We start from the raw sequence: 23322 nt of genomic DNA on the forward strand, positions 1-23322 counted from the left end.
ATATTTCCCTTTGTTGATCTTCATGAGGTTTCTGCTGGCCTGTTTCTCCAGCCTGTCCAGGTCCTGCTCAGTAGCAGTGCATCCATCTGGTGCATCAACCGCTCTTCCCAGTTCTGTATCAACCTGCAGACCTGCTGAGGCTGTACTCTGCCCCACCAGCCGGGTCATTAATGAAGATGTTAAAGAGCGTTGGCCCCAGAATCAACACGTGGGGTACACCACTCCTGACTGGCCTCCAGCTGGACTTTGTGCTGCTGACCGTAGCTCTCTGAGCCCGTCCATTCAGCCAGTTTTCTGTCCATCTCACTGTCCGCTTATTGAGCCTCTACTTCATCAGCTTGTCACAACGTGGCTCAATTTGAAAATACTATGATTATCTTGATTTTTCTTCTGAGCGCCATTATACTACTTGTATATTTACAAATTGCTTTAGTATCTGGAGTACTTTTGGCCTCAGATTAATCCAGATTACACCAGCAGGGTTGTGAAAACTTATTTTTGCACACCTTTGGTTGTCACCTGGGCAAATTTAAATTCAGAAGGGTATTTGTATGTGCCTAGAAAGCCAAGTTGTGTCTCTTCCGAATATCTGTCTTTATATCCCATTGTAATATGTTTGTGTTTGGTTCCAACTCCAACCCAAGGTGGAGGGGAATTAACATCCCGACCCATGAGGGTTGTACTTGCTTTCTGTATTGTATCAAATAGAAAACTGATAGTGTTTGCTTTATCATTATTAGGAAAAATTCCTTTATGGAGAGAGTGGTCAAGCACTGGAACAGGCTGCCCAGGGAGGTGGTGGAGTCACCATCACTGGAAGTGTTCAAAAAATGTGTGGACATGGCACTTGGGGACATGGTTTAGTGGGCATGGTGGTGTTGGGTTGATGGTTGGACTTGATGATCTTAAAGGTCTTTTCCAACCTTAATGATTCTGTGGTTCTATGATCATCGTGCTAATTCTGTTCTTGGAAGTGTTTTCTTTGCTGTGGGAAAAACACAGAACGACCTGGAACATAACACAGAATTTTGTCTTTTCAAAAGTACATTTTGGGAAGGGCATTTTTTTAGAATTTGGGAGGATTTTTGAATTGATAGAGGCAGAGAGAATTACACAGGGGAATAAGATGTATAAAACTGAGTGGGAGGTAAAGCGCAAAAGCACAACCTCTTTTCTCTGTGGGAATGAGGTTAATTTCCAAATAAATTGAAGACAATGTAAATCTAATTATTGTGCAACTTGAGGGACTGGGACTTAAAAAAAATAATATATCATGTTGGTTTTTAAGATGGAAAAATATTGCACAACTGCAAGTATGCTGAAATGAATCCTTAAATCAAATCTGTATCAGTTTTCCCACCAATCCTGAGACTTGAGTGTGTTTGAAGGCAATAAAATAACCTCTCTCTAGAATGACAAGTTCGGTAGTGAATAAGGTAATTTCGGATGACAGTGTGTGGGGGGGAAATAATGACCTTTTTCCTAGTGAAAAAGTAACAAACAATAACTTCGGAGCGTTACCTAAAATAAAATCTGGTTTCTCTTGCATAAGGGATCTTTGTGCCCATGTAACGTTTCTGAATCTTCCCAGTAATGTCTGTAACACCTTTCTTAACTGAAGAAGAAAATTAAAAACCCTGACAAGCAGACTACAGTGAAAAAACATGATTACATTTTCACTCTCTGAAGGTTGGATTGTGAAATATGGGTAAGACGTGCTTTTTTTGCTAAATATGGGAAGTATTTTTATAAAAGATGAAGGGACCATCAAAGACGGAGCTCCTTCAGGATGCTGACAAGCCTTTTCCTGCTGTGAGCCGTGGTCATTTTGATCGCACGCATTTCTCCTTTCTGAGAGCAGTACTGGTGATGGAGACAAAAGCTGGGTGAATTCAGTACTCCAAACATTTTTCTTTCCTTAAAGGCTTCCAGATGATCTGTTCCAAAACTGTCATCTTCCTGCAATGATGAGTAGTTTAGAGCATTTCAAACAGTCTCTAATACATTTCTAAAATTATGTTCTATAGATGCTGAAGACCACGTTATGTTCTTGATACATGTATGCCGTACTCGGGCGTTGCATTTGTAACCGATACTGGTTCTTGCTCTATATTTGCACAGGTGGTTTTTCTTTAAGAGCTGTAGAACAAGGGGGAGAAAATCGCTGAACTCTCCAAATTTAGGGTGCGGTGTTAGGAAGGTCAGCTTTGCTGTTCATAGTAAAGATGCACGGAGAACGAAGCAGGTGGAAAGCCCTGTAGTTATTTCTAACACATACGTAGGAATGGGCATGGGTGCAGTTGAGGGGCTCTAGCTACTAAGAAGAAAGAGATCAAGAAATAAAGAAAAAAGTAGAACAACAGGAATTAAGAAAATGCCATGGGCTGGCTTCCCAGGACGTTGGTGCAGCACTGGTACTGAGCTGGGCAAGGCAGGCTGGGGCTTCCTAAAGCCAAATTAACCTCCGTGTGGATCGTTAATTGTAGCTTTTTCCGTAGCGAATTGAACTCTTCATTGAATTCTGAATTGAATTCAGTAGTGAATTGAACTTCGTTAATCCCTTGTTTTGTTCAGCATCCGCTGCTGGTGGATTCTGACTGGGTATTAACATCACTTAAAAAAAATTCAGTGTTCTTGATGAACGCGTTTTCTTTCGATGACGCAGATACTTTTCAGGATGAAAAAAACTGGTTTTTATTTTCTATCTATTTTGACATGAATTTTCCTTTGGAAAGAGGTTTATTTATGACTGGCTACATTTTGCAGGTTTATATCTAGGTACAGAAATGCACAGAAATTCAACAAAAGGGATTGATGTTGACATAACAATGAAGGAAGTAGACAATTTTTACTTGTGATATTTATTTTTAAAGTACAGTGTTGTTATGCTGTGACAGGAACTGTTTAGTAATAGAGATTAATCTTGGTCTTGGTGTTGAAAAGTATTTAATATATTTGACATTATCCTGCTTTTTTCTTTTTTTTTTTTTTTCCAAGTAGTAGTAACTTCACGTGAAAATTTTTAAGCAAAGTATGTATACCTGCATATCAGTGTTATTTTCAGACAGAAGTAATATTTCCAACAAATATCTCTCTTGGAGGAAGTTGTGTGTATCTGTACGTATGTGCATACATTTAAGTTACACTAAATCTTGTAGCGTGAATTTTGAGTTCATTATAAACACTTTTAACAGAAAGTTCTATTCTCTGTTCCTTTCAATGTATTTCATATCCAACATGATTTATTCAGAAAGGAATGCGTAAGTAAAATCTGAAAATTGCCTAGAAATTCTGTATTTGCTGGTTTGAATAGACGCGCCTGGGGACTTGCAGTTTGTGTATCGAGAAGGAACATCCTTCTGAATAACTGCCTGGTGAAATTGTAGAGGAATGAACAAACGGCTGCTCTGACATTAGCTTTTCAGTAGGCAGCTCAAACTATTTCTTTTTTTCATGCCTGGAAATACCGTTAAAACTAGATTTTTAGAGCCAAAAATCACTAAACAAAATGGGTGGAGGTACTCTGCGTGGAGGTACTCTGCTGAAGAAGGTTGTAATACACCTAAGTCGATATATTATGTTTTACGCACTTAATTGCATTAAAAAAATTTGCCTTGATCAACATTGAAATTTTGCTTGAAGTTTAGGAAATAATAGATTACGGTTGTCTGTGAAGATCTAATTCAGCATCTTTGTTTCAAAAACAAAACCAGAATATTTAATTAAGTGATTATGTATTGTTTTTTGTTCTGAACGTAGTTATTATTCACTGCTTTGGGGTTTTTTTACATCATTTTTAGTCCCTGTGTGGCCTCAGGGCACACTGAACACATACCATCTAAACTCTGTCTGGAAGACAAAAAAATATTAATTTCCTTAATTAGTGATATTTTTAGATCCCATGGTACTCATAACAGTTTCTCAGTGGTTCTTCTTCACAAAGAAAATACAAAATAATTATGGATTTGGATTTGAAAAAATATTATGAACAGTTATGGAAGTTATCTACAGATACAAATGCCTGATCTTTCAAATTTTCTTTCCTTATGGGGTTTTAGAAGCCTAGAAATAACCTCATTGTTATGCAAGAGACACTTTTTGCATCAAAGGTTGTTTGGGAGCACATCTTAGTGGTGAGACTTATGTCTGGTTTGAATTTTTGCTCATTTCTGTGTAGAGTCCTGATAGGTACAATTGATTTTCTTTATTTCCTCAAAAAAAATGCTTCCAATTCAAAATTTGAGAGGTTTTATGTCGATAGGGTAATTAAACTAACCATAGTGATTAGGGAGAGGCATGTAGATGCTTTCCATGACCATTAGTGGCATACTGCTGGGACCACCATGGAGGCAGGAGGACGTGATCGGGAGGGACACCTGACCGAAGAGAAGGTCAATGGATGAGAAAAACAATAAAACTTATTCCTGTGGAGCAAGGATGGCAAAGAGACCTTTTAGACAGGGCTTTGAAGAAGAAGAAAGGGGGGAGAAAGGAAATGAAGGCTTAACACAAAACCAAAGAGAAAAACCAGTATTATCTGCCTACAGCACGATAACGTGTCCTCCTGGCAGCTTGTTTCTTGTTCTACTGCTTCAATACTGAAACTCAGTTTCATGAAGTTAGGACAAAGCCGTGATACTATTTCCAGGATTCAACGGAGAATGCAATGAACGATTCATTTTAACCATGTCAGGGCACGGGAAAGCCGAGCCCGCACCGCGCGGGGCTGCTGTAAGGACGGGGTGCGGGTGATGTGCAGTGCCAGCGGTGAGGACTCTCGGTGACAGAAGCACAGTTCAAGATTAGTCTTTTGCTTAAGTCTTAGCCTAAAGAGGGCTGTTAGCAACGCACATACCCTGTGATCATCTGCGTATGGCATGAGTCTGTTAACTCCTAATGTGGATCCAGATTCTTTCCTTGGGAGAGTGAGTAGAGAGGCACAGCAATTTTCTTTGTACGTGTAGCAAGGACCCAAATACATATAAATACATACGTACACACACACCCAGTGCATTTGAGCAAAGCCATGCCAAATAAAAGCTGCTCAAAGGATAAGGATTTGGACCTTAGGTTGCATGGCGTTGATGTCTTTTTAATTTTCTTCTTGTTGTTTCATTGTTCAGAGTCTGTCTTAGGATTTTCGGGTGGGAGTTTTGCTCAGGCTGCTTTCTTCAGCAATTTCCTCTGATTCTCACCCACAGAGTTTTGTCCTAATTCAAGACAAATGTCTTCTCTCAGCAGCTATGAAACACTTAGCCTATTGAATTAAGAGCAAGTGGATGAAATAGAAATATTGTGGACCCTATTGCCCATTCAATATTCTTATAAAATATTAACAGGACAAACACAGGGAGCATTGGAAGGAATTACATTCATGCTTTGAGACACCTAAAGCAGATTCAGGAATATTTAGCTCAAAATAAACCTTGTAATTAGTCTGAGCTTTACAAATGTGTTTTCTGTTTATCCTGGACAGCATACATTTCCCGCCAAAGCTTTAAGCCTTCCTGAATTTAGTTTGCCTCTTGCCACTCTCTCAGTGAAAAATACCGCAGATTCGCGGGGGGGTTACATCTGTAGTGGAGCGCAGTCTGGTTATTGAGTTTATACCTTAATGTGACGTGGAGTTAGGAAGATGATGTTTCTAGGTAGTGCTCCTCCTCTTTGCCTGACTCTGTCCTTTAAGTGGAATTACAAGGACGGTATTTGGCATGCCAGACAAGAGGAGAATGAGATTATCTGTACCAAGATACGGGGGAAGGAATTTGCTGCTTTCTGTTCCTTTTACTCCTCTAGCGATAGGAGCATCGGTTTCCCAACAGTCGTTGGAAGGTGGCCATGAGCTGCCTAACAATTTATGCCTTCGGTTGAAAAATACATTTCCCGCTCTCCGCAAATTAAACTCTCGGCTTACTTTTGTAAATATTTACTTTTGTCTCACCACATCAAATTCCTTGCTTCCTTGTTTTTTCTAGTCTCTTTGTCTTTTTGATTCCATTTTAGCAGGAAATCCTGTTTGTTATGAAAATCCTCCATTAATTGTTCTAAGTTGCTTCTGAATTTGCTTATAGACTGTTGCCACAAGTGTATGGCGACTGAATGTTCTTCTACTTATTAATAAGAAATTTTCTTTAGGAGACAGAATTTGCAATGTCTTTATGGCACATGAATTATAGATCTCTGTTCATGTGTAAGCAGTGGCAGATAAAAGGATACTCTTTAAAATTAATGAGAAGCTTTTGTAGTGAACTAAAGGTATCTTGAAGTACTTCATTTATTATGACCAAGTTTAGGACTTTAGAATTAAAAGAATGGTCTCTAATGCTTGCTGTTTAACAGGAAGATGGGATACAAATAATTTGTTTACCCAGGTTGCATTAAAATCATTTGCGGTGCTTTGGGATTTGCCCTGACACAGCAGGCGGCAGAGGCGCACAGCCAGTTTTCAAGGGGATGCTCTTAGATTTTTGAGAAGGCGCTAGACGAGAAAAGTCAAAAAAAGCCTGATCACCAACCAGCGGTGTCAGAATGTGGCAATAGCAGCCTCACGTGGACCTTTTGCTACCTGGGAAAAGCCCTTTTCATTCCCTGATCCTTTAAACACGCTGATGGATAAGTCCGTTGGTAGCGCCCATACAAACCGTTTCATTTGCATACGTGACCTTTGCGGAGATTGCGCACCCTGAGTCTTGGTTTCACATCATCTCCACAAGCCAGGTGAACCTAATATTGAATATAGCAAAGCTTTACTCAGCAAAAGTTCATGTCACACTTCTCTTTACAAGATTAGATAGCTATCAAGTACATTCTTATTTTCTGCTTAGCAATTTGATATCTTAATTGCTTAGCTTCTCTTTCCTGGATTCCAAATGTCTCCCAGGCGTTAGAGTTGGGCTCCAGTAAGAGCAGCGTCCCTCCATGGAGTCAACTGCCCTGCATAGCCCTTGGAGTCCTCCATGGCTATTCTCTTGCATTATTTCTATTTCTGTGCCGTTACAGCTTGGATAATTCACATGTGGAATGCCTCAAGGGCTCTTCAGTAGACATGGGCATTTGGGTACTTAGTGATTTTTCTGCACTTACTCATGTTAAATGGATTTCTCCCGGGGCCTGGTTCCTTACGTGCTTACAGAGCACTTCTCCGTCGGCCACAGAAAGGCTGCTCGACTGCCCCTGCTGCACTTGCTGGCAACCAGTCCCCCCATACGGGACTATAGGACAACGCATTGATTATATTTCGTATGAAACGGCACGGTGCGTTTGTTTTGGTGTGACCTCTCGTATGACCATACATGAACCGTTTTTCGAGCAGATGAGCGATTCAGGTCCTCTGCTTGGCCGTGTCTGTGCAGGCATCTTATCCAGTATATGTGTAGAGTTCTTGTGCCATAGCACTCTTTTTTTGCTGTAATCCGTTACATATAGGTCAAAACCAAGCGGCGTTCCTTACATGTACAGGAATTAAGGTATGGTTTTAACTTTCCGACGTCAGGTTTCAAAAGGAAGATATTTTTAGAGCTTCCTGTATAAAGGATGGTTTTTTTTCCTAATGTGTTTGTGGTGTTCACACGGGCATTGTAAAATCCTATTGTTGAAGGAGTATTTGTATAACATGGTTTTGGTGTTTAGGGCTTATATTTAATTCTTTAAAATTGAGAACAATAGTACATTTGGCATGTATATGAGAGCAGAGAGAAGGAACAGCACGGAGTGTTGCTGAATTGTTTGAGAACATGCATCATCAAGTTTTTGATCCGCACAACTGTGTTTTTCCATCACCAGATAGTGTTTTGTATTTGTGTGCTGTTCAGTTTATTTGCAGTATACTTCTGAACTAGGGGAGCGAGGAGAAAAGATTAAGAATGTTTGAATTTCCAAGTTTCAAATGAATTATGCTGAGCAGCGCTTTAGCCCTCAAGTAATTCTGTACTCAGTGCATATAGAATATTTTTAAAGATTCAGATAATTGACAATTTTTCTCCTTGAGAAGCTCACTAGTGATTTAGATTGGGAGAAGTTCATTCCATATTCCTTTTCTTGGTCATATTTCTCCATCTGACCTTCTTCTGCTAATCTGCTGTTTGACTCTGACTCTTGGTTTTTCAGTTTCAAAGGTTGTTCACTTCTTCCTCACCCAAAGTTGTAGCTTTTTTTTTTTTCCTCTTTTTGTTTTTAGACCAGATTATTTCTTTCCAGAATGTCTAAAATGTTGCATCTGGAACACACCTTTGTCACGGTGTGTCTTTCAAACCTTCCCTAGTTTTGGTTTACGTAGAGATCTGATGTTTCTGAGCCGTGGGAATTCTGGCATGTTGTGACCCTGCGCCATCAACGGAGTAATCTCTGACATAAATGTTCCTGTCCGTATGCCAAGCAAGTGTCACTTCCCCTCTGTCTGAATACACACCTAAACCGCTTCAAATTTTCCTCAAGGTTTATGAAATTGCATATTTTATTGAACCAATCCCCTGTTAATTACAAAAGATGGCACAAGTGACAGGCGCGTTACTCTTCTTGCCTGTAACGTGCTGATACGCCAGCATGCTAATGCCAGAATTTCATTCTGGAGATACCTTTGCCAGTTTTACCGTTGCCAGATTCTTTTCTAATGCAACAAAACCCACAAATACGGTGAATTAAGTTGTCTCCCAAGAGGATTTGTTGTCTGCATCTTTCATCAGATTATGTAGCATGGAAAAAAAAAAAAAGAAATGACAACGTATGGAAGTTATACAGCAGTGTTCCTTGCATCTCCCTTGATGCAGTGTGCGGACCATAACCTAAAGGCATATAGCTCCAGCAGAGGCCACTTTGCTCGTATAGTCGGACCTCTTAACATAAAACAGACCAAAGATGCAATGAATTCCTTCTGGGCTGAAACTTCTATGGTTGAACTATAACGTAGCTTTCAGGAAATCATCCAGTCTTGGTTTAAAGACTTCCGTCGCTGTCCCAAACCGTTAACTGCCCTCCCCGTGGGAGCCCCGCTGTGCCCCTGTGCCAGGGGAGACTCCAGGAGCCGAGGGCTGACCCCAGGACCATGTCTGTCTGTCTCTCATTCCCATGTCCGTGCTCAGCCGAGGTGCAGGCTTTCTGTGATTCCCCATTAGTCTTTTGTATAAAACCTGGATGCGGTTTAGGAGGAATCCCAGTCCGGCTTTGCTGCCCACTGTTGGTGGCTTGCAGAGCTTCTGGGACCCAGTGGAGGGGGACTGCCGGAGCACGAGGGTGATGGTGCAACACTGATGAACCGGCTTTGAGTTTGCGTTCGAAGTGCAACCTCCTCCTGCTCCCAGTGTGTAGTAGAGGCACCGGGCTTCCCCTCAGGGGAGCCCTGACAGTGTAAATGGGAATTTCTTGCACCTCATGCCTCGTTTCTGCCACCTCTGTAAGAGAGCTGTGCCCATGCAAGTGGTACTTTAGTTTTTGCTTTACTAAAACTTGTTTTGGTGGGGTTTTTTTCTTCTGATAGCTTGAAGTATCCTCTGTTAACAAACTTTTCTCCATGTGCATATTTTTGCATTTTGGTCAAATCACCCTTTCTCTTTTCTCAACTCCATTAAATATTGAATTTCTTGAACATTTCGTGGAGAGGTTTCAGCAGCTTTATTGCGTTATGGGCAGCTGTTTGTCGGTTGCAGCTCCCAGCATGAGATCCTTCACACTTAGGGAGCAGGTTGGGTTCTTTGCTGCTAAATTTATGCCTTTGAGTTTGGCTGTGTTACATCACAGCAAGTTTATTTTGTGTCCAGCTTCTTGAAAGGTAAAGAAAAATTTAATAAAAATGCCTTTTTCCTCCTTATTTGACAACCCTGTAGTGAATGTGCCATTTGCAAAGTTTAATCATAATATTCCTTGATCGTTGATGTTCTATCAATGATACGCATCATCTTTTATACCATCTGTATATCACTGAAAGAATTTAGGTAGCTTTAGCAAGTGTTAAATAGCTATCGGCATTTAGGAGGGCCAAGAAGATGTTTCTGTTTGGCCCTATTAAGAAAACTTATTTCAAGATTCAAATCTGAAGATTTTTCAAACTGGTCAGATGTCTGATTTTCCGTTCGTATTACGTGTGCCATGTTGCTCTTTAGCATTCGAGTTTCTTACTGAAAAATCCCATGTGCAACAAAGTCATATAAGTGACATGCAGGAGCCTGTTACAACAGGGGGACTGTCATGCTTTATTTTATTTCTAGTCTCATTGAAAAACACGATTGAGTGCTTGAAAAGGTCTGGGGGTTTTATGCCAGCGATATCCTCCTCTGAGTCTCGCAGTAGCTGTTCCGTGGTTACGCTCAGGATTAACTGGTATGTCATTATCTGGGGTCATCCTATTTACTTTCTTAAAATAAAGTACACGGGTACCTTTCCTTCTCATTGTCCAAAGCTTTCAGAAAGCTTCAGTTTTTGGCAAATTCTAATTGTGGATTTACTTTCAACTTCTAATTTTAATTCCCTTATATTTTATTCTAATTTTTTGGTTATAACAGTGCCATTTTATCCATTCATTTTTTGTATATGAGAAGTATACTTTATAAACTGATTCAATCTGCTGTAAATCAGACTTTCTGCAGGACTTGCAACTCACTTTTCATGGGTGTTGGCTTGTGATTTTTTGGTGGACCAAGAAGAAAGTTGTTAACTGAATTCCCATTACTGGCTTGCTTTTTTTTTTTTTTGATCCACAGGTTTTGTAGGATTGGTTTTTGAAAGCATTAAGTTCATATATTACTGGTTTGAATTTTATTGTGCGTGCAAATAACACATAATCAGATCACTTGCATTTAGGCAACCATTACTGTTTAGTCTGTAATCGTTTCTTTATTGATCGAAGTTCAGCCATGTGTTGAATTAAAAACTTAATCTGTGTAGAGGGAGTTAAGAAACCAATGCTTTCGTAATTCCTAAAAATCAGAAACACAAGACCTTGAGGTTGTTGTTCAGCCTTGAGTCTTCCTCGTTGCTTGAGCTCATCCCTGGTGTGATGTGATGATCTGTAATAGAGATCAGCTGTTGTTTCATCTTGCTATTATTCCAACCCATTATTTTGCTTGCTAAACATTGGTCCAGAAGTACTTCCGTGAGTGAGAGATGGGTTGAGGTACCAAGACGTTTTCTTTGTTCTGAACATAATTTGTTACTATTCTAAAATGTCCATAATGAGTGAGATGAAAGGGCTGTTGAGCTCCATAGCCTGTCTGACAGTCGATGGAGAAGAATGGAAGAAAAAGGAAAAGTATTCTGGTAGAAAAATCCATATTCTTGTCAACCTGTGCAGGTTGCCCTCTGTGACCACTTAGTATATATATTTTTCAATTTGATCTCAGCTTGATTTTTAGTGGGGCAAAAATAGAAGTGTGACTAAGACATGTGAGGGAAATTTGGGAGATGGTCTTAAATTTCCACCTCTGCATAAATTGGCACTTGTCTCTTGTACTTTGTTGTGGGGAGAGGAACAATTTTGTTCTAAAACGTTACTGCCCTTTTAGAATTGCATTATGCATGACTTAAAAATAAAAATAAAGCCCAAAACCTTACAGACACTGAAGAGGTGACTGCCGCAAAATCAAGCGTCTCCTTTCGAAGGCAACGCCTGTCAATGATGAAAGATATTTATGAGCTAAGTTTCATGCAAATGCCTTTTGAGAATTGTAACTAAATCTGTTCTCATACTTAATGAAATTGATATTTATCAAGGTGGGTTTCAGAGGTAGAGATAGGAGCATAAGAAGTGAATTGCTTGGTGGTTTTACACCATTTGGGGAGGCAACGCTAATGCTTTTGGAGCTCCAAATTCATCAGTCAATCACAATATCTGGCCTTAATTTTTGCTGTTTAGTTGTAGTGTTTCTGTGGAGTTCTTTTAGCTTGCTCTGCGTGCAGTTCTGTGTGTTTTTATTCTTAGTATGAAAAATTCCTGCCTACGTGTCCCTGCCCTCATGCTCCTCCAAGGGATGGTTCTTTGAGAAGGATAAGCAATTTATGAAGAAGAGAATTGTGTGGAGTTTTTTTAACCTGAATATTGGTGTTCTGGGCAGTGGTCCCACGAAGAAGTGTCTCAGCACAGGTGCGAAGGTGATGAGCTGTGGTAGGAAAGCAAAACTTTGCAAGGGGAAGCCCCGGTGCCAAAGACAACGGATAATAGAGCTGACCCCCTCACTGCTGCTTTGGAAATAGAAGTCAGCCACCAAGAGTTTGTTTTTGCCATAAACAAGCACTCTAGTTTAGTTACGTTATATTTAATTAAAAAAAAAAAAAAGGAAAATATTTAAGGAAGCAAAAATAGGATATAAAGAAATAGTATTCCGTCCTTTTCCTTTCTCCTTTTTTTCCCCAGTTCTCTACATTTCTGCCAGAGAAAATAAAATTGCCTTTCGCTCTTCCAATTCCACGCAGAAGACCAGTGTATGTGCATTTTCCTCTTCACATGTATTGAATATATGCACTTTTGAAAAGCCTGATCCCACTTCTTTGTTTATACTTAAATTTCCTTTATAGCCAAAATGCTGTATGTATTATGGAGAAGAATCCACTTGCTGGAAATACTTTTATTACAAATTCTTCCCCTTTGTGAAATTATCTCGATCTGCTGATAGCAGACACCGGATTTAACCTCTCCTTGCTGTACCGCTCACCATAAGCATCTCCAGGTTGGTTTTAACCGATTATTCTGTCTCTACAGCACTAGATGGTGCTGATGACAGTATCTCTGAAATCTAAGCCTTCAAAAATACCAGTGATTCAAAAAGTAGTGCTGCTGTTTCAGACCAAGGACCAGTTTGCGCATCCAAATTTTGATTTGAACAAAAATTTCAGTCTGTGAACACAATAGCAGATTATGGGAGGGGGGAAAGGTGTAAAGCCTACTAATATATCTTATTTCTCTGTTATTTCTTCCCTTTTCAACAGGGAATGTTCTAGTGGTTTTAACTAATAGCTGTGAATTAGTGGGATGTTGGCATTTGGTCCCTGGAATGACATGTCTTGTTGAGGTTCTGTTGGATAGCACGAAGGAAAAAATAAGATTCCAGTTTTCATGACGTCAAATATATGACGTTATCCTGATAACCCTTGTAACCACCACGGAGGTCTTGTAATCACATCTGAGGTTCTTGCCCTGTCAGTCCAGTTGCAGTTATCACCACCTCAGTGATAGTGTTCTGGTGGGACTGGGAGTCAGGCAGCCGCGGGACCCACCCAGGTTTCGGCTGTGCCGCCTCAAGACTGTTCCTTGTGATGGCAGGCTCTGCTGAACCTTGAAGATGGTACAGCCTACTCAAGGGCTCTCACATGGATTAATTAGATGCCTTGAGTGTGGTGAAGGTTGTCCTTAAAAGAAAGCTGTTAATCTGTTCTAAGAAATACCTAACTGAAGAGGTGTTGGGAAATGGTGGAATTTATTGAGTTGGCTTTTGAGAGCTAAGATTTGAGCTTGAGAAGTGTAACGTAACTCCTTGTGGTGGTGGTAAGTGTTGGAAAAGCCTTTTCCTGAGGCTCTTGACTAGCAACAAGGGGATAAACTCTGATACTCTGAGGAATCTACTCCTGCCATCTGTGAAGAATACAATATCTATGATATATTTTACAAAAAGAATTAAGAGGGACATCTTCAAATGCTGAGCATCATTTCTTGAGGCAGAAAAGCTTTCCAAGCCCAAACCTCCAAGCACTGAAGCTGTCCTCCAGCTCCAAGAAATAGAGACTATCTAGAATATAACACTGAGGTAGTATTGACTTATTTTTTTAATTGCTAAACTGGCTTTAATATTTCCTAAATGATCTGGTGAACAAGAAGTCTGCCACTGCTCCTTGTCCCATCAACAAGTGTAACCAACTCCGAGAGCAGCGTGCTCAGGCATTAGTGAATTGTGTCGGTGCTAATTTGTCAAGGCAGCCTTTTTACCCTCTAAGGACCAACGCGGTGATCCTAGGAAAGCCTGACAGGAGACCTGTAATGCTCCAAAAAGAAGACAGAAGAATGTTTTTAAATACAGAAATCCTTAAAACATATGACCTGTACCAATGCGGGGAGGAGGGGAAGTGGGGTATCTGTGAATCGAAAGCGATGTTTGAGGTATCGAGCGGCTTTACAGAACTATCTGACTCCTTGAAGCTTCTGAGCGCTAGCTGATGGCCTTCATCCACTGCTTCTGCTTCCTTCTCATCTCTCTTCCACCTCTGCAGTCAAGTTATAGTCTCCTTATATATTAGATTATACCAGTCTCTATGAGTGTCATTGCCATCCCTTTTTTTTTTCCAAAATGTACCAAAAAAATGTTTATTTCTACCTCTGTATATGAACCTCTGATTTCACAGATTATTTATAAAGCGAGGTAATGCTTTATTCCTTGGCTTAAGCTAAAATAAATTTGAAAAAAATATTTACTAGTAAAATGCAAAACTTGGCCTCCAAATACCCAAAGCTGCTGTCACGTACTTGGTTTCTTCCTCCATTAAGCAATTAGGCTATTGAAATTAATAATATACAAGATGCTTAAGGATATATTATATTAAATCGCATGAGGTGCTGCACTGAAAAATTGCGTTCTAGCCAACGCATCCCAGTTATCAGCTAAAATTGCATGTATACTGTTCCTTCTGTTATAGTTTGACTGTTAAGAATTTAACTACGAACATACGATGTTCTTCACATCGTTTATTGTATAGAATATTTCTAATTCAAATTCTGCTGATGCTTAGCCCAGATGTTAAATAAATAGATAAATTATGTAACTATTGTGCCTTGCATTCTAAAAATCTGTTTATTCAAGTTTCTGTATATAATAAAACATCTCTTCTGACTGGATAGTGTAACTATTTCAGGACATTATTGTGAAGTTATTTTAATTTTTTTTTTTTCCTTTTTTCCCCCCCTTCCAGTTTATTTTCTTTGTTGTCTAAAAAACACAACAAAGTGCTGGAGCAAGCCACGCAGTCCTTAAGAGGTTCCCTTGGCTCAAATGACTCTCCGCTTCCTGATTATGTGAGTATCAAACTTAATGCTTTAGTAGGTGCTTCAAAATAGAAGTGGTACATCCCTAAATCTGCAAAGATTTATCAGAATGTGTGACAGCTAAGCAACCACCGACACCAAAATACAGGAACCTGTATAAATGATGTCATGTCTGAAATGTCTTTTAAAAAAAAAAATTACACTTACAAATGGCAAAACAAAACCGCAACTATTCATAGCTAAGAGACTTACTCTACCCTGTCAACTTGCAATTCTCAAGCCATTTGTATTTCAGGATATTTAAATCATACAGTTAAAACCATTATTTTTGAGAGAGGGACTTTGGCATCCATAGTATGTTAAAATGCCGAAAAATGATGGAAAACAATTCCCAGTGAGCTTTTGGGGGAGTGCTGCAGTCGTGGGGCAAATTGGTGTGTTCTGAACACGTGGATGCATACAGTCCTCTTCAGTTTACTGAGCCAATACCCGCAAGTAGGCAACAATTTTGTAATTTAATTGCACGGCTTGTCGGAAAATCTCTGCTTTCGGTACAAGGAGGAGCCGTCTTCCAAGGACTTGAATAATATCTTTGTACTACTGAAGTATCTTTGCTTTGTACTCATTTGAACTCTCGCTGCAATACTGTGGAAAAAAGAAAAAAAGTTGATTTATCAGTTGCTCTGGATTTTTGAGGATGCAAATGTAACAACTGTTTTATTTTCGGTGTTAATACATGTTCCAGGACATGCCTGTCTGATACTTTACTATCCTATTACTCTAACATTAAGTATAAAAGTACCTAAAAAGATTATTTGATATAATAGTTTAATGACTTAAATTCGATTTAACTTACGAGATCTCTTAACCTGCATCTTTCAGTTACTATTGCTGACACGTACCGTACAAACTGGAGGCATTTTGTTACTCGGAGACACGTGGGTTTATAGAGCAAAGGAATCACTTGCAGGTTTTTCCTGTGTGTTCCTGGTGTCTTACTATGCCCTGATTCTTGTGAAGCTCCTTACAACACCTGTGGCTTTAGGGCTTCTGGTTTCTCTCCCAGAAGTGGCTGGCTGACCTTTCATTTTTGGAGCTTGAAACATTTCAGCAAGAACTCCCTCGAGTTAATTTGTGGTTAAAGAGCAGTTTAACCCACTTCTGTTTGCCTGGTAAGGTGCTACGCGAGCTGGATAAAGCGCGGTCATCTGCACGGCTACGAGCAACTGAAAGCACCCAAGACTTCAGATACCCTGGAGAGGATTTGGTGGCCCTTACTCAGGGGTTCACTCATGGAGTAGGGGCTTCCGTAGCTGTGAGGACTGCAGGATTTTGGATGCATTGAGCATTTCTGAGTGTTGTGATTGATAAGGTTCTTGGGGCCCTGTTTCTCAGAGGGCTTAACCCCGGTGTCGTGCCAGGTTCAAGCTTAAGCGATTACACGGCTACATGTTCAAATTCCTCCTGTGGTCTCGCGGCTCTTTGCGGAGACGTCCTGGAGAGCCGGGGTGCTTCCGTTGGCTTCCGGGGTGAAGGGAGGCCGCTTTGCGGGGAGCGATGGCTTTTCACACCTGAGGAACACCGTACCATCCCATGAGATAGTTCTGCGAAACATGCAGTATCGCAGCCCAGAGGGGTTGGGCAGGGTTTATGGGCACAGGAGCTCCGTAAGCTGGAGTTGCTGCTAACGGCTGTGTATTTTGAAACTAACCTCTCGGACGTTGTGGGGTCTTGGTTAAATAACTGTCGAGCATCTTCAGATGCCTAGAGAGTAGGGCTGAAATTTTTCACGTTAAAATGCGGGGACTGCAGTTGTACGTGGCCTGTGGTCAGAAGGAGGATGTTGATGTTTAGTTGCAGATGTCCCTGCTCACGGCAGGGGGGTTGGACTAGATGACCTTGAAAGGTCCCTTCCAACCCGAACCGTTCGATGATTTATGAAAAGAGACCCTTGTATTTTCTTCCCTAGACAAACTGCCATCCCCGCTGTTCAGAGGAAAGAAAACAGCATGATACACACGTATGTTTGTAAAAGGGCACGTATAAATAAATACATGTATATGCGCGCACACGCGTAGGCGTATGTTTGCCTATATGTGGGTGTATATGTACTTTTATATATTTTGGTGTGTGTATGAATTTGATGCTTGAAATCTATTTTAGAGGTTTTGGATTTCTTTTTAACTTACTGGATGTGAACTGTCTACTGCAGCTAAGGAAAGAGCCAAGGTGCTCGCTGTACGGAGTTATCCCCTTGCAGATGGAGAAATGCAGTTTATGGAGCAGCGCTGAGGAAACGCTCTGGAGCGCAGCCCGAGACTCAGCTACTTCACCGAAGTTCTGCCCTTTTATTGTTGGTATGACGTAGGGAGGGAGGCGAGGCGGACAGCCGTTGGAAAGATTGCTGTAGGGGAGAGTAAAAGCACTGAAGTTCATTGCCTGTATTTTGAAAGAACGTATACTGTTTTGCATGCCTCTTTTTTTTTTTTTTTTTTTTTCCCCCCTCTCCCTCCAAACTGCTCATATTCCAGCTCAATCTGCAACATAGGCAGCTGGCTAAATAAGAGTTGAGGCCAAATTTCATTTACTTCAGCATATTCTGCTTCTGAAAGCCCATGTTTTGTTGTCTCTAAGAATAACAAGGAATCTAGGAACTAAGGTAACTTAAGTGTCTGAAGTCCTGAAGCCCGTTCTACCGCTGTATCCCAGCGTGGAGCTGAAGAAAGGGATGATTCTGAGATTGCCCGCTCTGCCCAGGTTTATGTCTAGAGAGGAGAAGGATTGCTTGGTAGGCTATTCTCTTCATAGGTTTCATTCATATCAGTCCAACATGTGTTTTAAAAATTCATTTCTCATTATTTTAATTGTTTTTTAGTTTACTTAATTCATTTAAGTTGTAAAACTTTTTTTTTCTTACTGTGTTTTGTAATCCAAAACTGAATTTGCATGGAGCCTAGGTCAGAAGGGTCAAATCACACAGAAAATTATTCTGCGCGTTGCTTATGGTCTTGTCTTGGGCCTTTTTACACATTTGTGAGTATTGGATTTCAGAAAACAAATTATGGTAAATACTGTCTGTTCCTTCTTAGGGCCAGGAAGGGTATGGAAGGGAAAAGGCAGCATCAGTTTTCTTGCACTGAGCCCTGTCCATCATGAACATCATATGACGGAGAGGTGCTGTGGCACAGGGTGCCGTACGCACGAAGAGAGCAAATGGAGATGAGACGAGATGAGCATCTCTCAATTAAGTTTTTGACCTAATATACAGTTCCTAGGCTGACACTTATTGATGGTGGTAAGAATATACTGCGATTCTCCTTTAATGTGTTTCTTACTGGCTTTTTTATGAGTATCTGCTCCTGGCTACCGTCTGGTCTCTGGTGTACCAGCGAAGCCGCAGGTCTTTTGCTGTGAACTAGCGTAAGGAACTGACCCGACTGACTTTTATATTACTCTTGTTGAGGTTTCCTAGGCTTTAAAAAAGAAATAAGCAAGTTGTTTAATTTATTAAGGCTGGACCAGTTTCCTGGTCCTCTCCTGATAAACTGTAGTCAATGTGATGGGATTCAGGAACGGGATGGAGAAGCCAGCGGGGAAGAGAGAAGAACCCTCTGTCATCAAACCATCACCTCGGAGACAGAATCCTTGGTTAGACCAATTCTCATGCTACTTCGTTCACTAGTAGTTTAATAAGCTTTATTGTTAAGCACTATTTTTACAGTAGCAATGACCTGTTTTGAAATACCACACTTAGTCAAGTTGTCTTTGTCCATGAGTATCTCCAGGCTTGAAGAAATGGGAAAAATCCAGCTAGGTTTTTTTTTTTTACTGCTTTCTTGCATTCAATGAAAGCACATTTTCCAAAATCTTTAACAAACATGAAAACTGGTAATAAAATAATTGAGAATTTTGATTTTTTCAGTTCAGATGAAGACAAGTTACTTAAGTAAACATATCCATGATTTTCTTTGTAATTTTATTCCAGCCTAATGTAATTTGTTAAATCTAAGATACTTAACAGCATAACTGGGGGCATGCTAACTTCCCTTGGAAAGTAGCACATCAGACCTGTTGTGGGAGCTACCATCTACCCAAACGGTTGCTTTTTAAGGATTTCATGGTATTGTGTATGATTTGCAAGTACTTCAATGCTTGTTACACTACAGCTGGTAACGAGAGGTTCTCCTTAACTATTTCTAGGAAGGGAGGGGAGGAGGAGAAAACACAAGTAAATTTGAATTTTGGCAGGCTTATGTCGGAGGTTCAGAACTCTCTTGCTGATGCAAGAGACAAAATTTGCTTAAGGCAAAAATTGAGGCAAATAAAAGTCAAATGTAGGAATACTTTCAGATTCAAGTCGGTTGGCGTGCATCATCACTTGAGTCTATATTTGGATACATAGCTTTTGATTTGGTTTCTAAGTTTATTTCAACATCATTTAATGCAACACAGGGACAAGGGATTTTATGTCAGTGGGAGCCCAAACTCTTGTTTACTCATGGTGGGTGTCAAGGCTTAGTAGTTAAATGAGAACTCCTTGGGGCACATTTTGAGAATCACTCAGCACCCAGGGTAGGGGTCACGGTTCGGAGCACCCCACACTGCCGTCTGCTGGGAGTTCTTCCCTCTACGGCCCTTGGGGATTTTACCGACAGCTTTCAGTTGCTTTAATGGAGTAATATTAACAGAAAATAGTGTAGGTAAGATGATTACTAGCCACATCGGAAAAATTCTAAAATTCACTTCAGTTTAACTTTTTTTTTTTTACTTTCTAAATATTGTCTATTAAAAAACGCATTGTTCTATCCAGATGAAGCTAAGATGTGTTAGGAAAAATTCTAAAAATAATCCCACTTAGTGCTGCTATCTTCAATTATTTCATATACAGGACTGTCACACAACCAGCACTTTTGACGGCGGAGGAATTTTGTCAGTGATAGAAACAATGTAGTGTTGTGTTAGACTTCTCCAATTTACAAATGTATTCCTGTGACTATATGAAGAGCCGTCCTTTAACCCCCATCCAAAATCTGCTGTTTCTGTGTTAGTTAAGGTATAGAAATAAATTCATGTTGGCAATCCAAAGGGAAAAAGGTAAAGAATATGGATGCAGTGAGCTATTTGTGTGCGTGTGTATATATATACATACACAAATATATATAGATATACGTACATCTGTATAAAAAATAAAGCCTGCAGTAGCAAAGCCCGGTGGTACTGGGAGAGTTCCCCATCAGAGCTGACACTTTTCCTGGCTCCTCACCAATCCAGTTACATCTACCTGCTGTGCAGAGCTGGTGTTACGCGGAGGCCTGGAATTCTGCGAATGTCAGTGAGTTTTTCTCTTCTCTTAATAATGAAGATTAAGCTTTGCATTTGGGTGATAAGATTTCTATATTTCTTTTTTCTTTTCCTTCTCAGTTTGTGCTGCATAATGGGCTAAATGAAGTCAAATATTTAGATTCTTCTTTGATTTATCCTTGATTTATATGGTAAATAGAAAGCAGCTGTCTATTTAAGCATCTAATTCTTGGAACTCCTAGGCCCCTCAAGCGTCATCTGGAAATAATGTAGCTTGTAAAACAAAGCTAAGAAGAAAAAGCAATGTTTGTTTTATGTGGGATGAATGACTTCAGTTGGGGTCCTTCTAATTCGGCCATTATGAGGGTTATTAAAAAGCAGTATTACAAAAGTGGTTTCAACAAAAAGAATTTTTTTGTAACTTGTATCTTGTTATTACAGTTGATTATATTCAAAGCTGCAAGTACTTCATAAATAGTCCTTCATTTTAGTTTTTCCAACAGAGAACCAACCTAATCTCCCTCCTGTACATGCGTAGATGTTAAAAGGTTCCCCTATTTCATTTACTTCCTAGGAAGAAACTGTATTTTATAAGTAAGGTCTCCATATTTATCTTAGAAATTCAGGATTAGAGTAGGTAAAATAAGGTCTATGAACTGCAGTACTAGCTGCCTTTTAAACATAATGAAACAAATCTAAAATCCATACGTTTTCTGGGTTCGGTTACATTACAATGGATGAAAGATGATAGTACTATACGCCCGAAAGACCGAAGTCAGCCTTATTTCCAGTGTATGCTGTTTAGTCATGGCCCTGCTAAACAGCTAGAGCAAAATTAATATTTTAGAAATCTGTAATATTAACAGCTGTAGAATGAGATCTTTTGTCTGTGACACTTGTCTACCTTTACATTGTCATATAAATTCTGTTCTGTCCCTTTGTGGCACTGCCAGAGTTGTTTCCTGTAATAATTTGGTATTTCAGTTAAGTTTATGAGATCTTGTGGTACAGACATATTTTTACGACGGATGCCACGCAAATAAGTTAATTGTTTTAGCCTATCCAGCACGTAGCAAACAAGTATTTCATTCACTATCAATGTGAACAATATTTGAACTATAAATAAACGTTGTGATGTTTTGGGGTCCTATAATATGCTCTCTGCTTACATATCTAATATTACCTCAGATATGCTGCAGCTCTGTCTAATTTTTTTAATTATCTAAAGAACTGGTTTAATGCAGAACTCTGCCACTAGACGTAAGCGTTTTCCTCTAAATGCGTGCTGTTGTGAAGAAATAGGAAGTCTTTCCTGAGACCATCTGATGGCTTTAGTAATGATGCAGAAATGACATTAAACCCGCTCCCAAATAAACTGGTCAGCCAGAACAGAGTTAGTATGATGCGATTAACGTTGTTCCGCTGGTCGTCTGTAAAAATACTGCTTAGTGGGAACTGCTCTGAGCGTACAACACGTGTGCGAGTTGTTCAGCTGCAGAATCGAATGCACCATTGTCAGAATGGGAAAATTTTACCAAATTAAATCGAGGCTCCTAACTGAGATACGGCCATATTTGACAAATGCTGGGGGTGGGAGAAAAAGCTAAGGTAGTTTATTTTGTCATAGTGTTTCTTCAAAACTCGGAAGCCACCTACTTTTCACCAAAAGCACTGCCTGGATCTCTTCAATACTCTTTTTGTCTATATTTTCTTCTACTTTTTTATGTCACTAAGTCACTCGGTAAGATTTTCTGATTGCGTTAGCCATTCGTTGTTAAAAGTCTAAAAAACTTCATTTTTGTCTCTGAATTTTTAGATCCTTTTGTTGTCTACTACAGAATGAAATATGACTGTACAAGAAATTATTTTTAGGATGTTGTTTGCTGAAGGTAGTATATGGTAAACCAATACAACATTTTAATCTTTTTGTATGATATGTGGATTCTAGCAACTGAAGTTGCATTTAGTAGGAGAATTGCCTTGCTTTGCACTAAATTACCTTCTTTTTGATTACTCGGAGTTGATGGCTCAGGAGCAGAAGTGACATTTGCAATATCAGGTTATTCTTGGGTATACCTGTCTCCACTCCAGTATTGAGCCAGAGGCCTATAAATACATTTTCTAAATATTAGTCATACCCTCCTTCGGATGAATTATATTTTAGTTTAAAGAATATTACTCCTACCTAATCCCCCTATTTTTATATCATTAAAAAATAGCAATTTCAGAATAGACTGAAATAACCAACCTAGCCTCAATCTAAAGCAAGCTTTTGTATTGAGCGATAGCCAAATTCTGCAGTTCTGTCTGAATTCTTAATCAGTTCTTTCCTTGAAATGAATTGGACACTTCTCTGAAAAAATGTTCTATAAATGATCTTTAAACAGAAAGAACAAACTATCCTAAAATTCTGTGATAAAGATGTCGGATGACGTTCAGTCTAATTAAACTTCCCTATATTAGTATGAAGGACTAATAGTTATTTGCAGTTGGTCTTTGCATTATTGTATCTTTAATAATATGCTTGTACTTGAAGGATTTTTGGACAAATGTATTGAAGAACATCAAGAAAATGTTCTTCAAAAAGATGTTCTTTCATCGTTCAGGAGTTCCACAGGAGTCTCATGGGTGTCTGGTATTCAGACATTCACCATCTGGTATTCTGGTGTTACATAGATTGCATTAAGCCTTATTTCATTTAGAAATTCTCAATATTTAGGAAAATAAGGATGAAAATTGCTATCTTTTTTTTAAGAGAGTATTTAGTGCTGTAGCAGCATTCTTCAGATTTATGAGACATGAGAACAAATTTGAGGAGGTGGGAAGAACTTCTGACATTAGCAATACAAACACCTACTAAAGTCTTTTAAAAGGCCAGTTATTTTGGTCATTACACGCATTGGAAGAACGCCAAACATGAGCATCATAATTTTTTACTTATTTTCCTCCTTGAATAGTTAGATAGGTTTAGGGCGTTGTCGTTATTTTGCAGCAAAGGATAGAAATGATGGTATTTGTTCGCCTTTTTGTACTCAAAAGACTTTTTTTTTTTTTTTTTTGGTATG

General features: G+C 39.5%; 1 protein-coding gene across 2 annotated transcripts in view; it reads left to right on the plus strand.

Moving 5' to 3' along the window:
* LOC309415175 (dymeclin) overlaps positions 1-23322 on the plus strand; it is a gene marked incomplete at its 3' end in the record, with an annotated part of 207387 nt that overhangs the window by 129069 nt on the left and 54996 nt on the right. For both annotated transcript variants that reach the window (XM_082012615.1, XM_082012616.1), the window contains one exon: positions 14884-14986. In XM_082012615.1, the coding sequence (XP_081868741.1) occupies positions 14884-14986 (103 nt within the window). The remainder of the gene's footprint in view (positions 1-14883; positions 14987-23322) is intronic.

The sequence above is a fragment of the Phaethon aethereus genome (assembly GCF_964289735.1).
Source record: "Phaethon aethereus genome assembly, chromosome: W".
Taxonomy (NCBI): domain Eukaryota; kingdom Metazoa; phylum Chordata; class Aves; order Phaethontiformes; family Phaethontidae; genus Phaethon; species Phaethon aethereus.